The sequence below is a fragment of the Episyrphus balteatus genome, chromosome 3, assembly GCF_945859705.1.
Source record: "Episyrphus balteatus chromosome 3, idEpiBalt1.1, whole genome shotgun sequence".
Taxonomy (NCBI): Eukaryota; Metazoa; Arthropoda; class Insecta; order Diptera; family Syrphidae; genus Episyrphus; species Episyrphus balteatus.
Genome location: NC_079136.1, coordinates 48,123,307 through 48,146,258, shown reverse-complemented (window position 1 = coordinate 48,146,258; position 22,952 = coordinate 48,123,307). Strand labels below are relative to the sequence as shown.

Genomic DNA, 22,952 nt, shown 5'->3' with positions numbered 1-22,952 from the left:
GTTAATTGGCCAGGATGTAATTGACATACATGAATGTTAATTGCACCATTAAAAAGCTTGAAACAAAGGCTTTAAATCAATACTAGGAACTTTAAATCCCGTTCACTTTATAAGGATCCAATCAACATAAATGAAGCATGTAAGCAAAAAAAGACTGAAACTGAAACAGAGAGTATCTGGAAAATTTAACATTTTAAAAAAATTAAGTGCAATTTATTGACAGATAACGTCAATAGTAACGGTAGGAAAAAAAAACTGAAATTGAAGCAGAGAATATCAAGAAAATTTAACATTTAGAAAAAAATGAAGTGCAATTTATTGACAGATAGCTATGATACTATCGTATGCATTTTGAAGTTTTTACCAACAATTAAAAGTAAAAAATTCAAGCTTTTAAATGAGACCATAAAACTTGAAGAAACATTATTTTATCCATTGCAATTTTTGTTTTAAATAAAAATTATCTTTTTTGATTCCGTTTTTTTGCTCTTAAAAGTAGTTTTTTACACACCCACATGACTTAAAACTAACTATAAACTTGCAGCATTAAATTATCCATGTTTCCATGTTTACTATCTACATCCCATATATAATTCTTTTCTACGAATTTATTTTTTGGTTTCATACTAACTTCACTAATCGGTAACAAATTGTTTGACTAAATACATGTTAGCGAGGTGTGTCAGTCACGTTTACATTTATACAAATTCGTTAAAACTATTTCTATCACTATGCGATGTGTAGGCATAGGCAATTTCCCGTTTTACTATATTATTGTCGAAAGAAATGCACACAATCTTGTAAGTCTTAAATTGGTAATTGGTTTTAACTTATAATAACCATATCATAGTACCTCACCTACTAGTAAGTAAACAGAAATAGTTTAAAATGAAAAACTTAGGTATTTGTTAAAAGTTCAAATTGGTCAAACTTTAGTTTAAGGATAGTAGCAAGTGCTAGACATGGATTAACCTAATACAAATGCACATTTGAATCGCATGTAGAATATGGTGGGTTGTAACTTTCTTTGGTTAAGTTTTTCAAGGATTTGTATCTTGTTTGGGAATAACCTTTGAAGACCGTGGATTTAGTTCTCTCTGCTTGGTTTGATGCCATGAGGGCAAATAATAGCAAATTTCAACACATTTGGAGCTTGAAAGGAAGGCGCCAAAGAAACATCTAAAATCGACTTGCATTCTAAATGAGTAACTGCAACTTTACCAAAATAACGTTAGTACGTAGCTGAGTCATAAAAGTCTTATCACACTGTTATCAATAAAAAAAACTAACAAACTGCGACAAAAAAAAAAACACAAAATTATTAATTTTTTTATCAATTGATTTGTATTTTGAACCTACTATACTCTTTTTGTAACCCTCAATTACATCAAAACCTTTTTGATTTCCCTTTACACAAATATTATATACCTAATTTAACTAAATCAAATTATCTATTCCAGACAACTAAAGTATTATATTAAAAAAAAAAACAATAACAATAAAAACTTCCGCCTTGGGCTGATAAAAAAAAATCATTCACTAGCAAATATGGGTCGGACGTCATTGAATGGCAGTTCCGCTGCCGACAACTTAAGTGCTCTGTTCCAAGGTTTGAATCATCACAATCATCAAGGCCAATCACAACAGCACAACCAATCGAATGGTATAGATCACGATAAGCCTACATATGCAATGGATCATTTGGCTACGTTTAAGGTGAAACATGAATCAGAGCTACGGAATCCAATTGAGAAAATGAAATTACTCAAGGATACGAATATATGTCCACAGAAAATGTTTATGAGGTTTAATGGACAATGGATTGTTATACTCGATCAGGATAAGGTAAGGTTTTAATAAATATAATTTGCAAATGGACTAAAGATCACAATTTTAAAGTTTGATTAAATAATTTGTTACTTTGGACTGATCTGGTATAAGTTTTTTTTTCCCGAAATATTTTGGTTTCTTGAATCCCAATCCGAACTCATAAACTTGTATTTCCGTCAACACCATCAACTACCTAAACTAAAATTTGGAAATACCTATCATAAATTTCTGTGAATAATTTTGAAAAGGAAAAAATCTTGCCGACGCTCAAATATTGGATTCTGAAATAGTTTAGGCATTTTTGTAAAACCTGATTATATTGAAAAACGTATAACAAAAACGTGATATTTTAAGAGTATCTTTGACTTCGAAAACCTTTGTTAATAAATTTGTTATCTTTCTCAAATCATGTATACTAAACAGAGAGCGTGCAGCAAATTTTTTGCGTGAGAGTTAACAGATTCATTAAAATGAAATGGAAGTAGAAATACCAACAATTACGTATACGCCATAGTGAACATTTTTTTAACGTCTACTATTTGACTATGGTACTGAAACAGCTACAGCAAGACAAGATATGTTAATTGATTTGCTATTAAAGATGAAAGCGATTTCTGGTGTTTAAACAAATTCAAACACTTTGACTATATCAACAATTATTTCTAGGTAGGTAGATATGGCGGTTATAAGCAGCCTCGCTTGATGACCCAATTAGCGTAGAGTGCACCGTTTTGATACCAAAACTGATAAAACCTTTGTGTGATAAATTCATTTGCACTAGCGGAAAATATAAAGGGATCAAAAGCCATTCCAAACTTGTTTATGTTTTTCAAGTGACTGTATTTCCTTTAAAAATGGTCGCACTAAAATTATAAAAATCAATTCATCAAGTCGTTTTTACTTGCGATATAGGTACCTACTATATATTATAAAGTTATGCATTCGTACAAAAAACAAAGTTGAGATAACATTTTTCCATGACATTACGATGATAGAGAATGCCAAAAATACTACACAGCCTAAACGGATGGACCGATTAACATCAAACTTGTTATGTAGTGACTATCCAGAGGGGTTTTTGAAATTAATTTTTTTGAACCAAAAATAACGGTACGTACCTGTCATATATCGATTTTAGTAATGTTGAATTTGCTCGCAAATGGCTCCAACGATTTTGTAAAAAAAAAATTCAAATGGAAGTTTTATGACAAGGTTTTTCTTTTTCAATAAAAACATTTGTTTGAAAATCATTATTAACGGTATCTGCCATAAAACCGTTTTTTTTTTTTTTAATCCGATTTTCTCCGAAATTACTAATTCGATTTCAAAGAAACTTTTTGTAAAAAAGCATTTATATAATTTTAATAAGCCCAAAATAAAATTTTGAAAAAAATCATTTTTGGATTTAAAAAAAATTTAGATTTTGATTTTACAATATGGCATAGTTTTTTTTTTTAAAACGGCTCTTAGGATTTTGAAATTTTTTTTTCAAAAATGGATCTTAATATAAAAAATGAAATTGCATACTTGTTTTAGGGTACAATTTGATTTAAGATGTTGTATTATTCCTTTAAAAAACGATTTTCATGGGATTAAAAAAACATTTTTTTTCTTTTTATACACCTTTAATAATTTTATAAATACTAAATATCGATATAAAAAGTCCTAAAAATTCTACAACTTGAACCCTAAGAGCAAGTTCGTGCGACCCAGTCCACAGTGGTCGATTTTGAGTCACTAGGTGGACTTAATTCTTGTATATGTCTTAGTGATAACGTCTTACAAATCGATGAACCCTAATCTCCCGTTCTTCCCGTGCCTGTTAGCAGTTTTTTCACCTTAGCTGCTATATTCATTATCAATGTAGGTACAGCTTAAACTATTACACTGGTTTACAATGGTTTTGTTGCCGAAACAAAAATACACTTTTCTGAAGGTTTTCGGTGTCCTGAACTCGAATCCGAAGTTAAAAAAAATTAATCAGCTCCCGTTTTTGAAATATTACCGTTAGAAGATGCAAAAAACGTTTTTTTGGGTACTTCGGACCTTATTCTTTTATATAAGGAAAATTGTTTGAACATATTTAGTAACGGTTTCTATAAGAACTGTTTTCCATCTTTCAATGCCTGTTTAAATCTTTCTGATGTCTTTTTTATTGCCCGAGATATATTTAATGGGAAAAAATATTTCTTTTTCCAAAATTTTTGACCGTTTTCGAGCCCTTTTGACAGTTTTTTATTTATATCTTTTTCGTTTTGATAGATATATTAATCAAATTAACAGGAAATATAAATAAAAGCCACTACTATATTTGTGCAAAATTTCAATTTTTTTCATAGTCACATTTTTGAGATAACGGTAAAAAGATGGTCTTTTTTTTGACACGTAATATCTTTTTACATAGAGCATTTGTAAATTTGATTTATTTTAATTTTGAAAAGAGATAATATAACCTTTCATTTCATATATCACACATAACAGTTCATGCTCTACAAGCTAGACAATCTTGAACAATGTCCTTCCTTCATAATAAAAATGGTCACCTTAAAAAGAGCGAATTGGTACCTGAAAAAGACGAAAAAAATTGTTTGCGGCGGTTTTCGGCACTTAATTTTAGCATCAAATTAAAGGTAATGATTCAAACTACAAAATATAAAAAAATTCACGATGGCACTCTTCGGCACTTTTTTTTAATCGTCCAAGAAGTAAAAAACAAACATCTGAAAACTATCAAAAAAATGCCTTACAACATTCAGTTAACAGAAATAGAATTTGACTTTTTTTTACAAAAAACAAATTGAATTTAAAAATGCATACCACTAGCATTTTCTGACATTTTTTTGTTCAACTCAATTACTCACTTTTATCATAAACTATCACTTTGTAAACACTTGTTAACTCGTGGACGTTAAAATAGAGAGTGAGCAAATCATGAATGTTTACATTGAGATGCTTCCCATGAATAAAATAACGGCATCAAAAAATTATTTTTGTTGTTTTTTGTTGTTTAAGAATATTTACTTTCGGCCTAACGGTATTTTTTATGTTGACAACAACTTTTTTTTCGACTTTTGACCAGCTACGATGTACTGAATCGACCAGTGTGCAGTCGTGCATTTTATTTTTGTTTAATTCTATACAATTTTTGCAAAAAAAATTAAAGGATAACGATTTGGACTTTAAATAATCATGATCATAATCTTTAATAAAAAAAAATGTTTTTTTTTACTTTTTTCTGTTGATAAAAATGTCATAAATTAAAAAAAAATATTGTACATTTTTGTTCAGTAGGTACCTACTGGTATAAGTTCCATCTTTGTTTAGAAAATATTTTCAGTGAGCGTGTTAATAAGCTCTCATTTGACACCTTTTATGGAAAAGTTGTCTTTGAAAATCATACCAAGATTTCTAGGTCTAAAACTGTTAGGCTGGCCATTGTTCACGATCATTAGCGTAATGCTTCCATTTAAATATTCCAACCATGATATAGATTGATCTTTGAAGATTCGCTCTTAATTGCCTTTTCAAGCCTCGGGTCTGCAATTCTGAAGGAATTTTAATACCCTTATTAACCTTGAATGTTAAAATTATGGAAAAAATTTTTTAACATAGGTACAACACCAAATCTTTTTTATATTATATTTTCCACACCGACTAAAACTATACACTATGTTTTTTTTTAGGTAGAAATTGAAAGCTTTCCTGGGTCTTTGATTCATGAACCAGTTGCTCTTGTGAGCAAAGATCCACTCGAGGAATTCAATAACTTGTTGATATTTTCTGTATCAGGATCAGCTTTAGGAAATACAGAAATGCATGTATTTCAGGTAATGTGCCTATTCTTACAGAATAACTTTGAAAATAAAAAAAAAAAAAACATATTAAATTGATAGGTTGAGGAAGCTTCAGCTGTGCATTTGGTAGAAGATCTAAAGCTTGTTCGCAGTGGCAAAACAATAACCCAAACTCGTGATCGTATTGAAAATAAACCAAAGCAAATGGGAAATGGAGTTAAGGATCAATATGGAATTCGTGAAGCTATGATGAAAAGCCGTGACGTTGAAGATACGAAAGAACGTGATATCAATGTTTTAAATCATTGCTTTGAAGATATTGAAAAGTTTGTATTTCGTTTACATTATGCTGCTGAGGCTTTAGATGAGCTTCAAAATAGAAAACTTGAAAACAAACTCAACACAAATCCTCATGGTGAGGGTTTACTCGTTTTACGTTCAAGACCTCCCGTCGAAAATGAGTTTATGGATATTTTGGCAAAATTCAAGTTGGCTTTCAATTTCTTGACTCGTCTACAAGCACATATTGGCAAAAATAAGTTTTCACTGACAGACATATTCGTTTCGCTAGAATCAATTGTTGTCATTTGTAATGATGTGTATGTGAATGCTGGTATTCCTCAAGCTGTAGTTAATCCACTTTTAAGAAGAGAGACCATAAGTTACCTTGAGTCTCAGGTCACTCCAAAACAAAGGGAATTCTGGCGATCTTTGGGAAGAAATTGGAATTCACCAAAAGATTCTTTTAAGGATCATACTGGCTCATACCATCCGATATTCTTTGATGATTGGTCACCAGATTTTAGTGTTGATGATCCTGTCGAGTATATACCACCACCGATAATCAGGACCGAAAGCAATCTTATGCATGATATTACTAACGCCACCTGGCATAGAAAACTGAAATCTAGAAATGTCAGAATAGCTGAGGTCACTCATCCAAGAGAAGCTGATACTGATAAGGAGTTAACAGTTGCAAAAGGAGAATATTTGGAGGTTAGAAAGGTTTATAGGGATAGGGATATTTTTTTTACAGTCTTTTCTTTCCTAGGTTATTGATGATTCTAAAAATTGGTGGAAAACAAGAAATCATCGTGGACTAGTTGGATATGTACCAAATACAATTTTGAATCCACATAACTTTGATACTTCTGAAACTTCAACTTACATTGGGCAAAAATCTGTAAGTATTGGTGAATCTTAAATTGCAACCAAAATTAATGAGATGGTTTTATTTAATTTTAGGACACAGAATCACTGGCATCATCAACAAACGATCGTATATCCGTCAAAGGTAAAGTTAAATAAAATTTACTTGATTTTTTAAACATGTATTTAGAGAAATTACTTGTATTAATTTTAATTCGAATTTAAATATTTTAATGTTGGTTCACCAACCAAAACAAATATCCCCACCAACTTAAATGTGAACTACATAAATATGGTACTAGTAGATACCAGTTAGTTGTATTAAAAGGAAAGTATAGAAATGTAGATGAACAGCACGGATATACAAAGTTTTATACGAATTTATTCAACAAAAATTTATTTAAAACAACTTCTGTGAATAATAATTTTCCAAGGTTATCTAAATGACTTTCTAGTGAGATACACCGAATACTGTTATGCTACCGCACATAGAGTAAATTACCGCCCAAATAAATATCATGAAAACAGTGCTGTCGATGATCTCGAAAACCCAAAAAAAGTACTATGCAGAGATAGTTGAAATTTAAATTAAGGAACGAATAACTGTGTGTTGGAATAACTTAATAAAAAAATTTATTCTCAAAGTGGATGCAGGTTTCGTGTTGCAGGTCCGAACCGGAGAAAAATGTTTAGGTCTTCGCAACCTTAAATTTCATAAATTAAATATTACCCCTTTGGATTGAGATCTATTTTTCTCTCATGAGCCTTTTCCTCTCTGAGCTTGACAAAATTGTTTCCTTTTACTTTTTTTGTAGCCCAACACAGATGATTTTTAAGATCCACCGAAGACTTGAACCGATGTCGACGATTTTACAGTCGGATCTCACGATTTTTTTTTAAATTTGCATGCCGCAGTTTATTAGGAAACATTCAATCTTTTTCAACTTTTAAGTGATATCAAATTGAGACTTGATAGAAGCACAATACTGGTTAACACTCCCAACATTTTTATTTGCTCTATAGGGCAAGTATTGGTTTCGTGTCGAAAAAAAAATTTGAGGTTTTAATCAAAACCAACATTACGATGATGGAGAATTCCAAAAAAGTAGGTCCCGCAATTCCGTCCGTGCATCTGTACGTCTGTGCGTCCATCTGTACACATTTCCACAGCCTAAACGGGTGGACGGATTTTCTTCAAATTTGGTACAGATGATTTTTATGGAATTCTGAAAGTTTGTTTTTTTTTTTTGTTTTTTTATATCTCACTTAGAAAGTGTACCTCCCATACAAATTTTTCAATTCAAACCAAATAACTCGAAAACGGCTCTAACGATTTTGATTAAACTTTGCAGACGTACACAGAGAAAAATATGACCCGCTAAAAACTAACAGATTGCCATATTGTTTTACCTTCCATACAATTCATAAGGAAATCTTATTAAAATCAACGATTAATAAGGTTTTTTTAAGGAGATTTCTTATTATTTTTATAGAGAAAATCTTATTAAAATTTGACTGAAAAGTTGATTTTTTTTTGCAACTTAGCACTAGAACAAAAATCGCCATCAATATTTTCAAGGCAGGTTGGTTCAGGTGGTAAGGTGGGCGACTAATGATTTGAAGTCTCCAGTTCGATTCCCAGCCTGGTCATCGTTTTTTTTATTTTTTTGCAGATTTTAAAACAATAAGGAAAACCCGATTGTTAATAAGGTTTCCTTCTTGGATGAAAACCATAGAGAAATCTTATTGTTTTTGTTCTATTTTATGTGGTCTATTTTTCTCTGTGTAATATTCGAAGCAATTGCAACAAAACTGCATTTTTAGTTTTTCTCAAAAAAGTCAAAAAAGTGTACCTCCCATACAAATTTTTCAAATTATACCAAATAACTATAAAATGGCTCTAACGATTTTGATTAAACTTTACAAAGTAATATTCAAAGCAATTACAACAAAAACTGCATTCTTATAAAAAAAACATTTTTTTTTCATTTAACAAAATTTTGCCCTAAATGTCGGCTCTTCCCAACATCAACAAAAATTTCTTTAATTGATTTATACAGAGGCAGCTCTTAAAATCTACAAGTAAACTTACATAAAAGTGTTTTAAACTGCAAGAGCAAGTACGTGCGGCCCCAGTCGTGCATTTTATTTTTTTCACTAAATAGATTTGGTTCATTCTGGGCTGCCAAATGCACCTCTTATATGCAGTATTTGAACAACATTTGGGTACCTAGTCCAACAATAAAAACCACAGTTCTCATGAATTTTAAGAACTGCGGTCAAAAAGTGTGTTTAACAAAAACATTTTCGAAGAGCATTGCAGAAGTAAATAAGTTTTATACATTCATCTTGGTAAAAAAAAGTAATCCGTAGATACATGGAAAATTGATCCACCTGGAAAGTCTTTGGGAATATATCTTTAGCTTTTTTAGCCAATATATTTGTAAAGAAGAAAATGGTCAATTTGTCTTCATTGAAAGATTGCTCGATCCAACATTTTGATTTTAAAATTCACAAAAGTACATTCTATCAAATAACTCTGGAATAGTAAGTTGTGGCAAGGGGATTTTAGAGTAAAAAATATATATTATGAAATAAACCCGAATTGCAAACCTTGGTACAGTTGTATAACTTGTCATGAAAGTTTCATTTTTGTAGAATACCATCAAATTATAAGAGTTCATGGTAAAATCCTTTCTTATACCACTACACAGATAAAAATAAGGAACATAGAATCAAAATGTTTTTCTTAAATCCCATTCCTTATAGTAATAAGATTTCTAGTAAAAATAAATGGAATCCGGTTAAACTATGTCAAAAACATAGAATTTTCTCCTTGAAAAATTTAAGTGAATCGGGCATCAAGAATGAAATTGTTTCTCACAAATTTTACGTGCGTTCTTATTGAAATTAAAAGATTAAACAGAAATAAAAATGTTAACTTTTGTTTAAAAAAAATTCTTTTTATTCAATTCTGTTTGTGCATACATTTTGTGCAGCAAATGCTGTGTAAAGATGCAAAAAATCTGCTTAGTTTAATACAAAATCTACTGTCGTTTTTCTCCGTGTATTTGCCACGTGATATTGATTTCATAATATTTCTTTTGCATTGAAAGCCTCTTGACTCTTTTATTTTTTGTAAAATGGACTGTTTGTTGTTGTACTTATCATCAATTAATTACTTACTTACTCTGGACGCATATCCTTAATTTTACATCACGTTGTTTGACATGTAAATTATTTCTATAAAGCTATAAAGATTTGAGAAATCATTTCCTTTCTAAGTACAAGTTCACATTTTTAAAGCGCTTCTATTATGAAGATTCTCAAGAACTGATTTTAAATTGAGACTCTTTTACCCCACGTAAGTTTAAATTCCCGAAGCTTACTGGTCTCAAATATGATGAAAATAATTTCTCTCTCTCAGCCGCTAGAGGATTTGGCAGATAGACAGAAATGTTAAATAAATCTATTATATATATTAAAGTTTGGTTTTGTGTACGTTCGCTAACCGGCCGCACCGACTGACTAATTTTCTTAATTTTTTTTAAATCAAAGAGGCATAATAGGAGAAGGTTTAAGGCAAAAAAAATTTAATATTTTATAGGGTAAATAGGGGTAACACGACATTGAAAAAAGAGGCTATTTTCTAAACGGTAAGTCGTAAAGAGTTGACTTTTTTTTTTAAATGATAGACAAATTTATTCAATAGTTAAAAAAGGTATTGACAAAATTCAAAAAAATTTCAAAACCAAGTTGTGAAGGTTTTTTTTGCAGTCAAAGACCTTCCACAAAAGACTAATTAGAGGTACGCAAAATTTTGCACAGAAAATTGAGTTACATCATGAGAAAGATATTTAAAAAAAAAAAAAATAGGGGTCTAAAACGGATTTTTTTCATAGGCCCTGTATTTTGAATAAAAATTTTTGAAAAACAACCTAATTTTTAGGTAGTCTTTTATTTTTTTGGAATTTTTAAAAGTCTGCAAAAAATCTCAAACTTATAGGAAATATAGGTTTTAATCATACGCATGCATGAGTATTTTGCATAGGCCACTTTTGCTAAAAGTTTAAAAGTTAACATTTATAAACTCATTTTATGAACTTTTCAAGTTTTTATCCTCTTTTTACTTTGAAAATTAACTAATTACAGAGCCGAAAATTAGAAATAAATACATGAAATGGCGGAACGAAGTCCGCCGGGTCAGCTAGTAATTATATAAATGTAACATGTCATACATATATCCTACTTGAATCTGAAATACTTGTATGTTGATAATCTCTAAAACTAAAAATATGGTACGAAAAATAGTACGAAATCTAACAACACACGACAACGCTGTATAAAAATCGATTAAATCGATACCAAAAATTACTTTTACTCAAAAAATTATTTCATTTTAATAATATATTAAATTATAACATCAGGAAGTTGTTTTACCATTATACAAACCACTAACTTGCATCTTATTAATATAAAAAGAAAATATTTTAAAACAAATATGTATTTCGATTACAGAAAGTGGAAAAGCTGGAAGAACTTCATTATTTGCCTATGAAATTGAGCGGGAAATGCCAAAGCAGGTTCTTCCCAGAAGATCATTTAGTGAACCGTTGGGAATGCTACCGCCACCTCCTCCACCGCCGCCACCAGCAGGTGGTGACACCCCTCCAATAACTCCAGTTAATAGTTTTCAAAAGGAGTTGGCATTAGCTGGAGCACTTGTTGGTAAGTAAAGTTGTTTTGTAAGAAATACACAAAAAAAAAAAAAAAGATAGACATCTTAAAATCTTGAATTGGATAAAAATCAAGCAGTGCAAAATGACTGAGTCCACTAAATGGGTGGAAATTGAATCAGGTATTTGAGATATCCAGACGAAATTAACGGCATCTACTATATTCAAGTTGGACTCTGATGTTTAGTTTTGTTTTTTCAACCAATGTCAACTTTGAATATGGACTGCATCTAAATGGTCATTGACATCAATGCCAACTTGATTAATCTGCAGTTTAGGCATAGTTTCGTATTGATTTCGACTTATTTTTGATAAAAAGTTGATTTGTCGTGATGTCTTCTGTGTAGGATTGATACTCAAGTATGTGACTTGGATCTTAATTTGTATTGCTCTTCTCCTTGGATAATGTTTAACTGTGAGAATAAGTGAATGCAACAGGCGTCTTAATGACATCCATGTTGAATGCAAGCGTCAGCACCTTATCCGAATATTTAAATTTGGCACGCATCAAGAAATAAGTAACAAGACATCCTCAAAGTTGTTCCGTCTGCATGTAACACAGACATAAAAAGTAAAAGTATGCTTAATTAACATGCAGACGAAGAGTAGGTAGTGTTTTGACTTCACACTTAGATAGACAATATCCGGTATTGTATGTTTTATTCAAGTTATTGACATTCCGGGATTCAAAAATTTGTTTACAAATAAATGATACTCCTTTTCTCACACTTTTTTGTATCTATATGTTTCAATCTTATTATTTATTAATAATAGCAATGAGAGCTCGTAACGATTGTGAAACCGACAATTTAGAGTCCCAAGAAGAAATTCAGGAAGAACTTCGTCAATCAATGTTATTACGTGAAAAACGAAGAGATTTAGAAATTCTGAAAACTCCTCAAATTTACATCGAAGAAGCATCGACGAGCAAAGAAGTCGAAGAATGGTTGCGTGGAAAAGGTTTCTCCAATGAAGTTATTAAAAAACTGCATGGTCTTAGTGGAAAAGAATTGTTTGCATTACCTGATGCAACTGTGGAGAGTTATTTCTGCAAGGATGATAGCAAACGTTTGAAATCACAACTTCTTTTGCAGAAAAAGATTAGTGGAGTAAGTATTAACAATTTATTTAATAGATTGAGTTTAAATTAAATTATATTTTTTAGTTCAAAACTACTCGATCGAATGAATTACAAGCAATTTTAGCACGCAGGCGACAGAAGGCAGATGCAACAATTATGGAAGTAGCTGATGAAGTTTGATGTTAAAATGTTTTCAGATATTAAAATAAAATTAAAATTGCATTAATGTATAATTATGAAAAAAAAAATTGTACTAAGCGTTTTTTAAATTATTTTGAAGAAATGAAAATAAATTAAAATAATTATTATAACATTGAAGTTTCTAGGACATTTTACAATTTTTATTTATAATTAAAGATTTTTGAAAACTAAGAGGTTTATAGTGTAATAAAAAGATTTTCTGGAAAATGCGATGGAAGTTTAAAGTACTCAAGGAAATTAATAATACGTTATCGCATTTTGAAAAACTCAAAAGTGTCGATTTTGAAATAGATCTAGTACTATATTCGTACTAAATGGCGTTACTCGCCGCAAGAGAGCATATGTCTCGTTATCAAATTAATTTATTTGTACGTAAATTTAGTTTTATTAGAAAAGCTAAAAAAGGTATAAAATATGTTTTTAAAAATTAAAAAAAAAAAAATATTCTAAATGGCTTTGACCTCCAAAAACAGGAAGCCATTTAATTACTTGCATACGAAAGAATTTTTTGATTTTTTTTTTAAATCGTTAGATTTAAATATTTTTCGGAAAATTAGTAGAAAAAAATTGTGGTATGCCAAACCATGGATTTTGTACACCATTTCTGGTAAAGTGACTTCATTCTGACTAGCAGAAAGTTCTTAATCAAGTCGTAATCAGCAGGTGCGTTTGCATCAGAACTGTGTAAACCAGTGATGGATAGTTTCAATAGATGGAGAGGAATCTCCATAATATTTTTTTAAGCTTTTTCTTGGTTTCTGTTATGCTTTTTTGTGCAAAAAATAATATTTAATCAACACACGAAGTTCCGATTTTGTCATTTCGAGAAAACTATTGCTGTACCGATAACACCATTTGACTGAAAATTTAAGTGTACTTATTTGAAATGTCGTCTATGACAACCTTATTCTTTAATTTGAAATTAAAAGTCAATCTATGTGAATTTTCAGGGACTTATTGACCCACCCTCGTACAAATGTATGTACATAAAATAATTTTTTTAAATATTAGTATTACAGCTTCTCAAACACAAAAGTTTTCGTTGAAATCAGTACAGTCATTTAGGTCAGAAATCAAGAAAATGGTTCTATGAGAGGTATCTAAATCTAATGTTAAAAATGGCTCAAAAGATTGTTTTTTAATTACAATAGCAGGACTTTATTTGCCAAAACCCACACAAAAAATCGTTGAATGCGTTAAGTTGCAGGTAAGGTAAATTATAGTATAGTAAAAATAAATTTCCTTCTATAGGAAATCACCCAAAACACAGAATAAAAGTCGGTTTCTTACGAGCAGACTCCATTATTCTTTTGTCGTTCGCTAATTACATATATGTCATAAGTTATATGTAAAATAAAAAATAAAACAACTGCCAAGTCTTTGGTTTTCAAAAAAGAAATACTTAAAAAATGTAAGGTGTTTGGTGGCGTATGAGTTAAATTTTTATTTTTTAGTATTATGATATTGATAGTTTATTTATTTTCGATCATTGATTTGGTCTTTAAGAACATTTTTAATGAAGCTCATTGTTTTGAAATACAAGAAAATAAAAAAAAAAATTGGATTTTGTTTTAAGTCTGTTTAATAAAGTCAGGCATTCCACGACACACACTTCCTCCTTTAATCCATTAGCTTGGTTAATATATTAAACTGAAAACCGCATTAAATTTTAACTAAGAATTATATAAATAAATGCCAAGTAATACATTTTTTTCAGCAAAAAAAAAAAAAAAAAAAAAAAAAAAGCAAAAAAGACAAAAGTAATACTTTAAATAAGTTCCTAAGAGTACCATTTATAATATTGGTTGTCTTTTAACCAATTAAAAATTTTTACAATTTCTCAAAAAAAAAAAAAAAATCCGCATTCAAGTAAAATGTGTTTAGGTAGGTACATCACAGATTTTTTAAAGTTCTGCATTTTAAACCATCATGTTTAAAATCTATTATACATATATGTATATTAAAGTTTGGTTTTGTGTACGTTCGCTAACCGCCCACACCGGCTGACTTATTTTCTTAATTTTTTTTTTTTAATCAAAGAGGCATAAGAGGAGAAGGTTTAAGTCAAACAAAATTTAAGATTTTATAGGGTAAATAGGGGTAACACGACATTGAAAAAAGAGGCTATTTTCTAAACGGCAAGTCGTAAAGAGTTGACTTTTTTTTTTAAATAATAGTGAAATTTATTCAATAGTTAAAAAAGGTATTGAAAAAATTCAAAAAAAAATTTCAAAACCAAGTTGTGAAGGTTTTTTTGCAGTCATAGACCTTCGACAAAACACTTATTATTTATTTTTTTGGAATTTTTAAAAGTCTGCAAAAAATCTCAAACTTATAGGAAATATAGGTTTTAATCATACACATGCATGTACAAACTTTTGAGTTTTTTAAATGATTTTTGAACGAATAACGGGAAAAACAATTTTTTTTTGTCCCAAGTTTTTTGTCCGTTTTTAACAGTTTTTTATTTTTATCTTTTTTTCTTCAATAGATAAATGAATGAAATTTACAGTGTAGATAGATAATGGGCAAGACTATATTTTGTTTTAATTAATTTTGTAATGACAAATTTGAAATAACGGTAAAATAAAACTCTATTTTTCAACACGTTACATCTTTTTGATGCAAGAGTATTTTGCATAGGCCACTTTTGCTAAAAGTTCAAAAGTTAACATTTTTAAATTCATTTTATGAACTTTTCAAGTTTTGATCCTCTTTTTCATTTGAAAATTAACTAATTACAGAGTCGAAAATTAGAAATAAATACAAGAAATGGCGGAACGAAGTCCGCCGGGTCAGCTAGTATATATACAAAATTTATGTCAGATGTTGTGGTCCTAAAAGCAACTTCGTTATTTTCAAACTTGTTCTTGGTACATACACATTTTAATACTTTTGATTATATTTTACTCTTTCTTGTATTCAATATAAAGCTTTTCAAAAATGTTTGAAATTAATAAATAAATTTATTTTAAAACTGTGCAATAAAATCGAAACGTTAGAACCTAATTTTTTTTTTATTAAAAAGAGCCTAATTCCTTCCTAATTCCGTCTTAAAAACGACGACAGAATTTTTAATCGTGTATTTACATATATCTGGTTGCCAAAGAAATGTTTATATGAATTCCCACAGATTTGCTAGTACTGCCTTAGCTGTTTATAATTAAGTATAGATATTGCCTTGAAAATGACCTGCTCCATTACAAAATTTCTTCTATTATAAATTGAAATTTCGTGGGATCTAAAAAATATGTATAACCAAAAAACCCTGACTTCAAATCTGCACAAACACCTTTCCAACTTTCCTTAATGACAAATTTTGCAAAACGTTTAATTTTGCGTTAATTAACTTGATTAACTCAACTCTATTAACCATGTGAATCAATTATTAGGTTTCCCTTAAAACCGGAACAACAAATCAACGCTACTTATGGCTTAAAACACATTAAAAGTATCTCAAATGAGATAAAGCAAAAAATTGCATCATCATTATCATCATCTCCATGAGAACTTTTCAACATTGCAAAACAGAAAAAAAAATATACTAACAAAAAAAAAAAAACAATAACAAACACCATTATCTGCCACCTGTTACTCTCTCATTCACTAAGAAATCACATTGATTCATCAGCAGCGCATCACTGATAAAATCTCCCTCCGTGTCATTGAGCTGATCTGATATTGTGTTTTCACTTTCACTCAAACCAAGCCTCGAATGATACAAAAATAACATCAACAAGCAATAAAATTTCCCGCGCTAATTAATGGTCTGTGATGGGAGCTCCCACAAAACCCTCTATAACAAGCCGCCACAGAGGCACATCGTCATAACTTTGATCAAAAAGTAAATATTTACAAACTTTACCTTTGCCAACAATCTACACCATGAATGACTGCATATGAATGAATCGAAGCTACTACAAGTCTACAACTTGGCTAAAGCTTACCATAATCTTGAAAAAAAACTCACTCGATAAACCCCTATAACTCCACAGAGATCTACCGATTTACCTTGCAAGGTAATATCGAAAGCTTCAACAGTCAAGCCCGTAAAAATTGAACAACTCCAAAACAAACCATTAGAGGTGAATATGGACTTTAAAGCTTTTATGTTATTCAGAGCTGTTAAGAAAAGTTACAAGAAAAACATGAAAAAATAGACGAAAAGTGTTACAGTTTAGGCTTAAAAGCAATGTGTGGTGTGATATTGTCTTCTGTTGTAGCTCAAGAGACTTTATTAGAAGGTAGAGGGACAACTTCGTCTACGACAACGACGACTGTTTGGATTTTCCGTTAACAAGCCAATAGTTTTACTCTCGCTGCTTTTCGACCCAAAGGAGGAGGCTTCGACGGACTTTATCTATTTTTTTCTTTCATTTCGACGAGTTTGTTATAAATATCCAAGAAATCCATCAGCAAGAGCTCAGTTGTTTTAACACCAGCGTTTGGTGGTTTCTTCTTGTTTTGAAACATTAATTAATTTATTATTAACCCGCGGGAAGTGAATTATTGTGAGCTTCAAATAGTTTATTGGTCGACTTTACCTTGTTTTGTCTTAACACAATAATAATTACCTTGCGTGTTTAATTGGTGCAAGGGAAGACGATTTTATGTTTTTATAATAATAACAATAATTCATAAAAAAAAAATATTTATAAAAAAGTGCTTGGAAGATAGTTAAAGAGAATTACGTGTAAATTTAATTTTTGCCTTTTTAAAGTGCACAATAGTATAACGAAGTGATTGATGAGAAAAGTGTGAAAAATTGATTGAGGAACAAATAGATTTTTAGTGAATATAAAATCAATTAAAATTTGTACAAATTAATTTTGGATTTTAAGGAAACGTGTAAATTGGAATAATCTTGAAGAAATTAGTATTTAAATAAAAGGTGAGTTTTAAGAATTTTAAAGGATAAAATTCGATTAAAAATTAAATACCCCATTTTTATAAAAATTCAAAATTATTTAAATTTATGGGATGTGTTGGTAGTTGATATTAAAAAAAAAAAAACTTCAAAAAAAAAATATTTAAAAAAAAATAATTTATTGAATAAATAGTTTTGCATTTAACAGTTAAAAAAAAAATTAAGTAACAAAAAAAAAAAAAAACAAATTAGTAGAATGGAATCTTTAAATTCAATATTTTGATATTACACATTTACATGCAACATTTTTACTTAACATTTAAAATTTAAAACTAATTTAATAAAATAAAAAAACAACATAAGCTTTAATGATGCTTAAATTAAATTTTTGGTAACAAATCAAGGAATTAAATACAAATTAGTTTGTCCTATTTAAAATTACTTTAAAGAAAAATAATAAAAAAAAAAGATTTTCTAATTATTGAATTTGAGTAAAATCTTTGAAGTATTGGCTTTAACATTAATTTAAAGTTTAAACATTATTTATTTGATAGTCGAAATTGTGTCTAAAATTAATAATTTTTTTTAATTGAAGGTAATTTATTTTCTTGAACAGTTTTTGATTGCGATTTATGAAAATATGTAGGGCAAGTTTAAGATTTGCAAAAAAAAAAAATAGATGAATTATCAGTCTTTACATTACGTTTATCTCGAGCTGCAGTCTAAATATTAGGAGCGATTTGCTTCAAAATAAGTGGTTAAGGGTTTTTGGTTCAAAAAGTTTATATTTATTTTTGGAAAATAAATTTTGTGAAATGGGACCAATGTATCTGTAGATTAGTTTTCTTCAATTTCATTCCGATTTTGTTTGAAAAATGTTTGAAATTTAGTTTGATCTCTGACACACTTTGTATGGAAGTCAAAATAGTGTAATGAGATGTTTTTCATAATTTTCAAAACAAATTTTGTATTAGTTTTCGTTTTAATTTCTTATACAGTTAAATTAAAAATATTATTTTTTTTAAATTTTACTTAAAAAGGGACATGTGTTGATGACCAATTAAATTGGTCAACTTAAAACAAACGTATAGGTTTAAAAAACTATTTATGTAGCTCCAATTTATACACTCTTCATTGTTTATATTTAAAATTGCAATTAAAATAATTTAATCTGTCAATTCTTATACAAACCTTAAAATTTCGTATTTTAAATAACCTCAATGGAGTTTGAATAAATTCAGTTAAAAACAAAAAAATTGGAAAAATTTTGAAATTTTAAAAATTACACTTCATTTTCAACGTAAACGTAAAGAAAATCAAATCAACTTAAAATTGACTATCTTACCAATTTGGTCTACCGAAAAATACTTTGCTTGTTTTTCAATAAAAAAGATACAAATTTTCATGTGTAAAAATATGATCAAAAAATAGATAGAAATTGATATTTTAATTTTTATTTGACATTTACAGATGACAGGGGGCAGAATAAAAAATTGATAGCTATTTATTTTAAATAGAAGAAAGATATGAAACTTTCAATAATGATTTGTATATATGTATTTCAATACATCTTCTCTAAATTTGCTCTTAAAGAAAAAGATATACATAATTCCTAAACAGAAAAACTTAATTTGTACATGATGGTGAAAAAACTCATATTTTGGTCTTATGAGAAGACGTTAGTGCCTCTTATTACGAATACCACAAAATCATGTATCATATCATAGGTATGTTTCAGTACTTATTCCTCCAGTTGATATACTTATGGCATACGATGATTTTATCTAACTTGAAAAAAAAAAATACACTTTTCCCAGAAAATGGTCTAATTTCATAAAAACATCAAAATTTCTTATTCACAACAATTTGAAACATATTAATCTTAGAACATTTGAAGTCTAAAAGTATTAGTTACCATATTTAAAAACAGACTTCAAAATATGGATTCCAGATTCCTGTAGTATAAACTATATTACACTACACTGTAGTGGTTGCATGCAAAACGGAATTGTAGTATTTATTATACAAAATTTGATAATATAGACCACTTCCCCATTCTGAAGGGAAAAAAATAATACAAACTTTGGATAGTTTTTGGATTTGAGTACCTTCTGAGTTTTTTCTACACTATGTATGCTTAATTTTTCCCCTCCTACAATTTTTATATTTAAGGAATTACCTATCTGTGCCATTTTTTGCAAGGAAAGAGCTATGTTTCAATTTTTTTTTATTTTCAGAAAATTGTATATTGTCTGAGAACATTTTTTCATCTTTATTTCATGATCGTGTAGTCATAAAATTATAGTTTTTAGCTTAAACTTATCTAAATATGATTTGTTTTCAGCTGACCACCTTTTTTTTTATCAAAAATTTAGCAATGTACGGATAAAAATAAATAAATTAATAAATAAATAAATAAATAAATAAATAAATAAATAAATAAATAAATAAATAAATAAATAAATAAATAAATAAATAAATAAATAAATAAATAAATAAATAAATAAATAAATAAATAAATAAATAAATAAATAAATAAATAAATAAATAAATAAATAAATAAATAAATAAATAAATAAATAAATAAATAAATAAATAAATAAATAAATAAATAAATAAATAAATAAATAAATAAATAAATAAATAAATAAATAAATAAATAAATAAATAAATAAATAAATAAATAAATAAATAAATAAATAAATAAATAAATAAATAAATAAATAAATAAATAAATAAATAAATAAATAAATAAATAAATAAATAAATAAATAAATAAATAAATAAATAAATAAATAAATAAATAAATAAATAAATAAATAAATAAATAAATAAATAAATAAATAAATAAATGAAGTATTGAAAAATTAAACAATATAATTTTTATAAAAAAAACGACATTTATGGATCGAAACTTATATTAATATGGCTTTCTCATAGTCAGTGCTGGATGAAACTGAAATTTGAAGTTACCAGCTTTTTTCAAAGTTGTCTAGCTAGATCAGTTTAAATCAACAAGAAAATTATCAAAATTACTTATATCGTATACTACTAAATTGAATGAAAGTTCCATTATGTAATAATATGCTTCCATTGCTTGTAAGTAATTATATTTTAGGTAGTTTAAAATTTTATTTTGATCATATCTTGTTAAAAAAAAAGTTTCGCCTTGCAATACTAATATTTTTGCCACAGTCTTAAAAAAAATCAGTTTTTGTATAGATCCGTAAAGTTTTAAAATTTACACTTGATTGAAATCTAATTACTTTCGGTTAATCACAAGCAATTTACAATTAACTACAATTAATTTTTAATTATATACAAATTAAAATTTCTCTACAATTTCAGAGTCTTAAATTACATTGTAATTAACCTATAATTGTAAATTGTTTTAAATGGATTTTCTACTCTACCGGAGATAAAAAAAGCTAGGTATAAAATATGTACTTTAGAAAAAATTAATCTCAATCAATATAAAATTGTTGTTATTCAAATTCTAAAAAATCTTCAAAACAAAAATTTTATAAAAATTTCGATTTTTTTTTAATCAATTTTTTTCAAAAATAATAACTTTGTTTTTAAGTGTTGATTTAATATTTCTTTATTTGCATACCAATTCATTTTTTGTAAAATATTTGAAAGTTTTTATGTTTTGTATGCAATTTTTTTTTTTAAGAAAATAAAAAACATATGTACCTAATTAAATTAAACAAAAATTATTCCTTTTTTGACATTAAAGATATTCTATAATTACTGCAAGTCATAATTTGATTAAATGCATTAACTATTACTGTATAAAGTATGCTCTAAGTCAGAAATAGCTAAAACTTGTCAAAAATTATACCTGCAATTGTTTTCCTTGTTTATTATCGTTTCTAAAACATAGACTTGCCCTAAAAAATCTTAATATTTTTCTTTTTAAAACAACACTTCAAAAAAACAGATGTGTAAGATAAAAGTATATTTCAAATGTCATACTAACGAAAACTTAATTAATCAACTGGTAGTCAAAATGACACCTCTTAATCCCCAAAACACTCTATTTAGTACTTGATCAATTTAACCTATCCAAACAACCAGTCCCCAAGGTTTATACAAAACCAGACACATGCATTTGGTTTTACACATTCCAACTCAAGAAGTTAATAGTCCATTGCATGTGACAACTTCTTGCAGTCCGCAAGTCCAACTTGCATATATAACTTAAAACGTGAAGGCGTTCTCAAAAACTATATACATAAATATATGAATGCCATTTTATGTTACATTTTTTTGCATTGCATAATTGCATAATGTAATAAAGGTAAATAAAATTGAACCTTTTAACATGTGTGTGTGGGACGAAGTAAAGTAAAAAAAACTATATTTGAATGCGGATTTAACTTTATCTTATTTGCCGATAAAAGAATAGACAATTCATTGAATTAAATAACTTACAATTGAAAGCATATTTTTATTTTATTTTATTTGCAATTTCAATAGGACGGTTAAGTACCAAAAAAAAATTAGTTTATAAAGTACCGCAAAAGTGCCTTAATTTGATTGCATGCAACGAAATAGTAAAAGTAGATACAAAGTTCAAAAATTTTAAAAAGTACTTTAGATTCTGCCCAAAGAAAAATACCTCTCAAAAATAAATATGAAATGATTATGGTAACATTATTAACCTGTGTCCTTTATTATAATTTCCGCAATAAATTTGAAGAAAAACATATGGCACATTTTTTCTTCCAGGCATATTATTATTCTTATAACAAATTGAACCATAACCTCAAACATATACAAGGTTTTTCAATTTTTTTTTCATGGATCAATCAATTTTTGGCTGATTTCCCCTGGGCGTGTTGTCTAGTTTTTCTCATCATTTTTAAGTCAGGGTTGGACTTGGGCGTGTTTTTATAAAAGACGGAAATAAATTAAAACCTTTGTTCTTGAGGTACCTACAGTTCAACTTTTATTATATTTTTGGACTTGTAATGTACTGAATTCTGAACAACGTTCAACCGTAGTTTTGCGGCCAGAAACTTTTAAGCCTGTTCTTTTTTTCCAATAGGAGAATTGAATCATTCGCCTATATTAATTCACTTTTTGACAATTCCTTCCCTGTTTTTCTAATCTGATCTGGAAAAGTAATTTATTTCCGTTTAAATAACAATTGAAATTATACACAGCCATTAGCTAAAGTTCCTCCAAAGCACGACTATATCTTAATTTTCTATTCGACGACGGTAGGCTGCCATGGAATGATTTGTTTTCAACAATTAATAGCTCCACACAAATTTTTATTGAACCTG

At 28.3% G+C, this 22,952-nt stretch overlaps 2 protein-coding genes across 2 annotated transcripts in view; both read left to right on the top strand.

Annotated features, from left to right (window-relative positions):
- The first annotated feature begins 1,468 nt into the window (after window positions 1–1,468).
- LOC129915925 (epidermal growth factor receptor kinase substrate 8) lies at window positions 1,469–12,844 on the top strand. Its single transcript, XM_055995632.1, has 8 exons — window positions 1,469–1,845; window positions 5,514–5,657; window positions 5,724–6,620; window positions 6,676–6,807; window positions 6,870–6,918; window positions 11,292–11,501; window positions 12,284–12,618; window positions 12,675–12,844. Exons 1-8 carry the CDS (start codon window positions 1,549–1,551, stop codon window positions 12,768–12,770), a joined length of 2,160 nt encoding a protein of 719 aa, XP_055851607.1. The 5' UTR covers window positions 1,469–1,548; the 3' UTR covers window positions 12,771–12,844.
- A 4,609-nt stretch (window positions 12,845–17,453) lies between these two features.
- Window positions 17,454–22,952, top strand: part of LOC129914695 (peroxidase-like) — a 72,921-nt gene continuing 67,422 nt past the window's right edge. The window contains exon 1 of the mRNA XM_055994037.1: window positions 17,454–17,682. The gene's annotated coding sequence lies outside the window, so the exon portion shown is untranslated. The remainder of the gene's footprint in view (window positions 17,683–22,952) is intronic.